Genomic DNA, 8,456 nt, shown 5'->3' with positions numbered 1-8,456 from the left:
TGGCTGTCTCTCGTCATAGACTGCAGCAGATCAAACAGTGAATTACACACACACACACCAACTGTACAACGTAAGACAGAGCTACACATATACACACACAGACACACACACACACACACACACACACACACAGATAGATAGATAGATAGATATAGTTTATTGACCATAGCATACGAAATGAATTGCTTACATATAACTCTATGAAAGAAATTACAAACTAAAGTACCATATCCTAGAAAAGAAAACACGTTTGCAACTGTAGTCCACATAAATATAAATATAAATATAAAGATATCAATAGTAACCCCAGCCATTACTTTGTATTGACACATCTTGTAGTGCATTTACTCCTAAAATACGTGAAGAATCTCGTGTGCTATCTTACATGTAATTTCTGGTGCAAAATCAATAAATAATATATAGATCCCTAATGTGTTGTGTCAATAGGCAATGCTCAATGACATGTTGCTTGGTTTGTATTTCACCACATGGGCACAAACGTTCTTCCAGAGGCAGGCGACCCCTCCCTCGGCGGTTCCATCTGCCCGTCTCACATGCCAGGCAGTGTCAACTGACACGCAACTTAGTGAACGATATAGTCTATACAATTCCTTTATTGTATGTGTCTTCCTATATGTTGTGTACAATCATATCAGGGTTGATTAATTTGTAGGTTTGTCTTCTCGAAGACTCGCTTTGCCTTATTGAATTAATAACCAGTGTCATTGTTTCACTTAACGGTGTTACATTCTCAGTGACAAATTTTCTAATGGGAATGGCACGGCCTGTACAAGTATTCGAATTCATTACTAAATTCATAACAAACATTAACGGATCTTCCTCATAGCCTTGTCTTTCCTGCCACATACTATAGAAAAATTTTTGTTGTCTATACTGAATGAATTCCTGCAATGGAGGGTATCCAGACTCAACATATATTACATCAATACAAGTTGACTTCCTTATGCCTAACAACCTTTTCAAACACCAGTTATCCGTCCCAACCCAGGATTCACAGCCATATAGCAATGATGACATAAGTACAACTTTTAATGTATGTGACATCTTGGCATTAGCATGAGCCATAACTACGGAAGTTACAGATTCATCACTGGTGAACACTGAACCAAGGTAAACATACATCTGACAGTGTTCCACCGTCAAACCATTCACTAGCAACGCCTCTGTATCACCTTCCCTGCCTCCAATGACGAAAAATTTTGTCTTAACTTGATTTATTTTCATACCATATTCTTCACAATAATCGTGTAACAATGATATTTTCCTCATCTTATTACATTTAGTTGTTGCTAATAAGATTGTGTCATCCATCAAGACCAATGTATGCAACCATTGCAGAAATCCATCCATCCCACATCCTGCCTTTATCATTCTAATCAAGTTATCAACAAACACCACAAATAACAAAAATGATGTGGGAGATCCTTGTCTAACACCCACTGTCATTACAATCGTAGCTGTACCAAGCACACTCTCTGTATGGGCATAAATAGCAATTAAGGAGCTCAACATTACCATTCCACAACCAAGGTGTTGCAATATTTGGAATAATTTGTGTCTTGGAACCCTATCATAAGCCTGCCTAAAATCTACAAATGTCACAAACAGTTTCACCTTTTTTCTTCGTGCTATATCGCAAAGTAATCTTAATGAGACTATGTGTTCAATGCAACCCCTCTTCTCTTGTCCACCTGCCTGTTCTCTGCAGGGTGAAAACCATTGTTTAAGTCGAAAATGTAAGATCATATCATAAAGTTTGGCAAAATTATTGATGATACTAATTCCTCTATAATTCTTAACGTCACTTCTATCACCTTTCTTGAAAATCGTAACCAATTTTGCCTGTGACCACTGGAGTGGATAAATACCCTGCAGGAATAAGGTATTGAAGATATTTGTCATAAAGATAATCCACTCGATTGGCAAGATCTTAAAAACTGAAGGGGGAAGACCATCTGGCCCACAGGCTTTATCAGGTTTTATTAACTTTATTTGTTCTTGAACTTCAGATGGTGTAATACAGGAATATACACATTCAACCTTATGTTGTACTTATTAAGCTTTGGCGTATTAGGAAAGTTGAAATTAGATTCATAATATTCCTTAAAGTCCATGTCAGAAGGAGATGAAACACTCATAGTGGGATCACTCTCCTTTCCAGTTAATCGCTTTCCATAACTTTAAATAATCTTTTTCTTTTAACAACCGTCCCCATCTCCCTGAGTTAGAAACACCTACCTCCTGGAAATCTATTCTACTCACACCTGTGTTTTTGTATAATGTGTCAGAAACAGCGTTAATGGTTTCACATGTATCATCTACCACATGGGGCATTTCAAATGTATTTAGTTCATTCAGAAAAACCTCATCAACAAAATCCACTTTTAGGGGTGTCTTGACACACACACACACACACACACACACACACACACACACACACACACACACACACACACACACACTCACACACACACACACACACAACAATATTTTCCACATCATGGTCATGTACACATGTAAATATACATGTGCATGTAGATGTAAACATGTACATATAGCTACATGCGCATCTAAATGAAAAATAAACAAACTGTATATCAGATGAAAGTTGGCCTGAAGGTTGATTTTTCTTAGTAAAGCAATTACTTAACACATATCAAATTTCTCTCTCTCTCTCTCTCTCTCTCTCTCTCTCTCTCTCTCTCTCTCTCTCTCTCTCTTTCTCTCTCTCTCTCCTTATATCTTTTATCTAGAATGATGTGTGATTTCATGTCACTGAGCATTGGGAAAAAAAGCATCGATCACTAAAATTTTACTTCACCGATTGTTTCTTGCCATGTGAAAAAGCCATAATTTCCCCCGGAAACGGCCTGCTGTATTTCTTTCAATATCGTTGCTATTTCGCATTAACACCATCAATAATAGGTCTATTTGACATATTTAGAAAACTATAATGTGGTTTACATAAGTCAAACCATCAGTTCTTTCTTAGTTTTCCTCCAGTAATGAAAAAGAAAGTGTCAATTTCCCATTGCTTAACACAGGAGAGGTTAATGTTTTGGCAGTTAAGTTGCGATCGTAAGCTCCACCCATTGCCTCATAAGCTCCGCCCTCTGGTTTCACTTTTTTATTACAGCGGGATAGGCGCATGCCTTCTTCTTCAGTCCAACCTCCTTACATGATATCCATACGGTCTCTGCCCAGTACCCATAATGTATGCGTACTAATGCTATATGAGACGAACCACCAATCATCAATTACATTGTGACACCATGGCATCATTACTGCTATGCATTGCTAACGGAAATTCACTTCCTTAATATCCTCTCATAAAATGAGTGGTTAACTAGCTATTATTTTCATAATACCCTTTTTAATATTTTCTTTAGAAAATTTTTAAGACTAACTTTATAAAGCCAGATGGAACATTCAAACGTCTATATGGGAAAGTAATAACAATTCTTTAAGACAGCAGGTTTACAAAATATCTATACTGTTACGTCTCTATTAAGTTACAGCTTATTGGATTCAGGCTTAGAATAATGCATATATATAAATGCTTACATACGTAAAGATTCAGTCTTAGCTTCTCTTACCACCTTTAAGAGCACAAAGACGCTCTTGCAATGGAAGCATACACACACTGGATCTTTGTGGTAAAATGCTGATTTTCAGTTAAGTTTCACAGGCAAAGTTTAATTTTATTTCTTTATTTATATGCATATTTCGCACTATCACGATTCAATATCCAGATTGCTTAAGTTCATAATGCGCCTCTCTCTGTGAATTCGTGTAATAAGATGGAAAGAAAAATTTCCCTGACCTTGTAATGCACATAATAGGTACTTTCTCGGTCTTCATATGACTGGCACGCTGGGGATCGTCTTCGATCGACGGACGAGAGAATGTCGGCAGAAAGAGGCACTGTTCTAGCTCAAGACCCTGTAGGAGGCCGCTGACCAAGGGTTTCATCATGTCTTCACTGTTATGCGTTCTATCATCAAGGCTTCTTCTCCGACGACCTTGGGAGAAAGGAAGCAGGATCAATGTTGACGCACTGAGAGCCAAGGCGAAAGCAACTACCATAGTGCAGAGGGTATCTTCGAAGCAGTTTGTGGGGTCGGACACCACCGAAGAGATCAAAGAGATAGAACTCAATGAAGGGGTATGAGAAGCTGGCGTTAAGCTGTCCTGCACCACATTGGGGGGACTGGGCGGAGAGACTTGGTGGTAAGCAGGAATGAAAGGTTGGCTGATGGGGTAGGATGGAAATTCCGAAGGTGGAGCTGGAGGCAGAGCGTCGCTTACTGGTTCATCTCTATGCTCATTGTCATGAAGATTGGCTTCATAGTACAAGTCTAAAACATTAAGAAGGTTACCAGGAATTTCGAATGGTTTTTGTTCTTGAGTTTGCGTGTGCGCCTCAGAGTAAATATCAAAATTTGATGGGGATGGTTGAGGAAAGGTTTCGGTAGAACTTACCCTAGGAATGGAGGATTCCATCAACTCGTCATTCTTACCATAAGTATGTATCAAATTGAGAAGTCTTTGAATAATTGAAGTCTCTGTAGAAAGCTGATTTCTCCCTGTGGCATACACTTGCTTACGCTGCTTTTTAGCAGATCCCTGAGGAGGAGTGGACTGCTGATTATTGACCGATTTAAAGTTTTGACCATGTAGGGAAGTTTGGCTGAAGTCATTGGCTGCAACGCGCTCCTCTAGAAATGAAGTGAAGGGATGGCGAGACACTGACCGAAGGCTGTTTGGATCCCGCGGGTTGATGAACCACCCAGGCCTAAGGGGAACGATCCTCCCCGTAGCATGTTGTCTCCAGGTGCGGTTTTGTCCCTTCTTAGGTCTCATAGAAAGGACATGGCTATTCGTCAACTTTTTTCCTGAAATTAAGGATCTGTTCTGTGAAAGATGCAACCAAAGAGAGGAGGAACCCACGGATGAGGAAGGCTCATTGTTGGGGAACTGTGCCTGTTTGGTGCTGTTGAGTGAAGTGTTTACTTCCTTGAGTCTCTTCACTCTTCTGTGATGTTTTCTTTCTGCGTGGTTTTTGAAAGGCACAAACAAGGGAACGGTACGGCACGGCTGAGAAAATACCAAGAGCTGCGGTAAAGCTAGAACGCCTTGGGTTGCAGATGGCTGTGTCACGAGCTGGGTGTCTGGTGGGAGTTCCGGGTCTCTTGCCAAAATCGTTTCTGAAATAACAATAGCCGTTTCAAAATCCACCTCCTACTGAAAATCTGACAGCCTATATTGAAATATACATTTCAAAACAAATTAGCCGTATGTCACATCCGAGTAAAATATTGTGCCATATCTACGATAGTAAAATATAAAACAAATCACTACCACCAACAACCACAACGACCACTAATACCATTACCAGTACTACTACTACTACTACTACTATTATTATTATTATTATTATTATTATTATTATTATTATTATTATTATTATTATTATTATTATTATTATTATCATTATTATTATTATCATTATTATCATTATTATTATTATTATTATTATTATTATTATTATTATTATTACTACTACTACTACTACTACTACTACTACTACTACTACTACTACTACTACTACTACTACTACTACCACTACTACTACTACTACTACTACTACTACTACTACTACTACTACTACTACTGCTACTACTACTATATATATATATATATATATATATATATATATATATATATATATATATATATATATATATATATATATATATATATATATATATATATATATATATATATATATATATATATATATATATATATATATATATATATATATATATATATATATATATATATATATATATATATATATATATATATATATATATATATATATATATATATATATATATATATATATATATATATATATATATATATATATATATATATATATATATATATATATATATATATATATATATATATATATATATATATACACTGCTACAACCTGATATCACCACTACCACCACCACCAACAACAGCAACAAGTAAGGATACGGTACTACCTCTCTCATCGTAAGCTGTCTTGTCAACAATCGCTGTGAGGTCTATTATTATTATTACTATTATTATTACTATTATTATTATTATTATTATTATTATTATCATTATTATTATTATCATTATTATCATTATTATTATTATTATTATTATTATTATTATTATTATTATGACTACTACTACTACTACTACTACTACTACTACTACTACTACTACTACTACTACTACTACTACTACTACTACTACCACTACTACTACTACTACTACTACTACTACTACTACTACTACTACTACTACTACTGCTATATATATATATATATATATATATATATATATATATATATATATATATATATATATATATATATATATATATATATATATATATATATATATATATATATATATATATATATATATATATATATATATATATATATATATATATATATATATATATATATATATATATATATATATATATATATATATATATATATATATATATATATATATATATATATATATATATATATATATATATATATATATATATATATATATATATATATATATATATATATATATATATATATATATATATATATACACTGCTACAACCTGATATCACCACTACCACCACCACCAACAACAGCAACAAGTAAGGATACGGTACTACCTCTCTCATCGTAAGCTGTCTTGTCAACAATCGCTGTGAGGTCTGAGAGGACAGCCAATCGAGCTGCCGCCCCTGCCACAAAGGCGAACATGCACCACAAGAGGGCTGTGGGGCTTGCTGGTCGGATGCGCAACATGTGGCGGCAGGTTCGAGACCACGAGGAGCACTACAGTTTGGTAAAGGATGTCTAATGCCCTCGGTGTTTTCTTTGATTAAGCATATGTTCCCTCCGCTCACTTGCCGTCGCGATGCACTGCTGCACCCACACTGGCGTCGGTTCTAAGTGTGCTGCAACTGTGGTGTCTGCTGATGGACCGCGAATGAACTGGCAGTTGGTGACCGAGACGCTTTTTACTGCAAGCAGCTTAAGACGTGACTCACGCTTTTGTAGTACACACATTCACGCCATTGAGGTCGTGTTGCACCCACCCAATCGTTTTTTTTTCTCCTTTTATTTCTGAAACTGCGATATTGAAAATGAATACCCTAAAAAAGAATATTCAGTCATCGTCTTAAGTCTGGTCGCTGTTCTGAAATCGATCAACCATTATTACCCAAATAATAAATTTCTTGCTTACCTGTCAAGTTTCCTAGCTTCTAAATTTCTCTGTAGATCATCATTGCGATAATTTAAGCCAACTAGCTATATTCCTTCTCTTTCTTTCTCTAGGTAGTAGTAACATCTCCAAAGAAAGGTGATGAAAAATGTTGTGAAAGTGAGAAATTGTCACACATTTGGATCTAAGAGAAAAGTGATAGTCTGAATTTACGATCTTCTTTTGGAATTTTTTTTTCCGTTTTTACGTGACGAAAAGTGTTAATTCTCATTCATTTCTAACAGGCGATAAGCTCTCTCTCTCTCTCTCTCTCTCTCTCTCTTGATTCCTTAGTTGTTTATCTCTCAAGAGTTGCCAGCCCCTGTACCAAAGAAGGTCGTGTTACATCGCGCTGTTAAAGTGTTGCGGCCGCAGCCGTGAAGTGTGTTATGATGCTCTCCGCTATGTCATTACATCCAGTGACTCAGCTGATGGACTCATGCGGGAGTAACTGCTGATAGCCTCCATAACTTCAAATGACTTACTGGTATTTGGCCCCTATATTGTCTCCTCTTTATGGACGGAATGGTGTTTACGAGTGTGCTTGTCTTAGTCTGGCTATATGTGTCTAAAGAAAAGGGTCTGATACACGTAAACGAACAGCACAATGGCGCTGTACGTGCTTACATTCCACTGGAATAAAAAAAGCCTCAACATGTGTGGACGGAGAGGAAGGGCGGATGACTGTATGTAGGGAGGCAGCGGCCCCTAACGGTTGGCCAGAGAATTAAACTTCCTCTTCACTTTCTTGTCCTTCCCTCTTGCACCCCATTTCCTGTGGAGTGGTAGGCTTGTGCTACATTCATCGCGCGGTTACTTACTTATGTAGGTACGTACTGTACACCTATGATGTTATTATTATTATTATCATTATTATTATTAGTGGTAGTATTATTATCATTGTCATTATCACTTTCATTGTCATTATTAGTATCATTATTATTGTAACTATTATCATTATTATTATTATTATTATTATTATTAATATTATTATCATCGTTGTTGATGTTTAAATGAAATGTCCAATCTTTTTATTGAGAAAATTTCAGAGATTAGTTGATTCAATATCCCAAGATTCAAATACATTACGCAAATGAAAGCAA

The 8,456-nt window shown here is 35.9% G+C and overlaps 1 protein-coding gene across 1 annotated transcript; it reads right to left on the bottom strand.

The window, feature by feature from the left end:
* Nucleotides 1–2,743: 2,743 nt before the first annotated feature.
* Nucleotides 2,744–7,057, bottom strand: LOC123515002. The gene is made up of 2 exons (XM_045273326.1): nt 6,758–7,057; nt 2,744–5,228 (listed from the first exon to the last, which is right to left on the bottom strand). The coding sequence occupies exons 1-2, from the start codon at nt 6,891–6,893 to the stop codon at nt 3,763–3,765; spliced, it is 1,602 nt and encodes a 533-aa protein (XP_045129261.1). The 5' UTR covers nt 6,894–7,057; the 3' UTR covers nt 2,744–3,762.
* Between the last annotated feature and the right edge of the window lie 1,399 nt (nt 7,058–8,456).

This window comes from Portunus trituberculatus, chromosome 38 (genome assembly GCF_017591435.1).
Source record: "Portunus trituberculatus isolate SZX2019 chromosome 38, ASM1759143v1, whole genome shotgun sequence".
NCBI lineage: Eukaryota > Metazoa > Arthropoda > Malacostraca > Decapoda > Portunidae > Portunus > Portunus trituberculatus.
The sequence above is the reverse complement of the archived record's forward strand: the minus strand, read 5'-3'. Positions and strand labels throughout refer to the sequence as shown.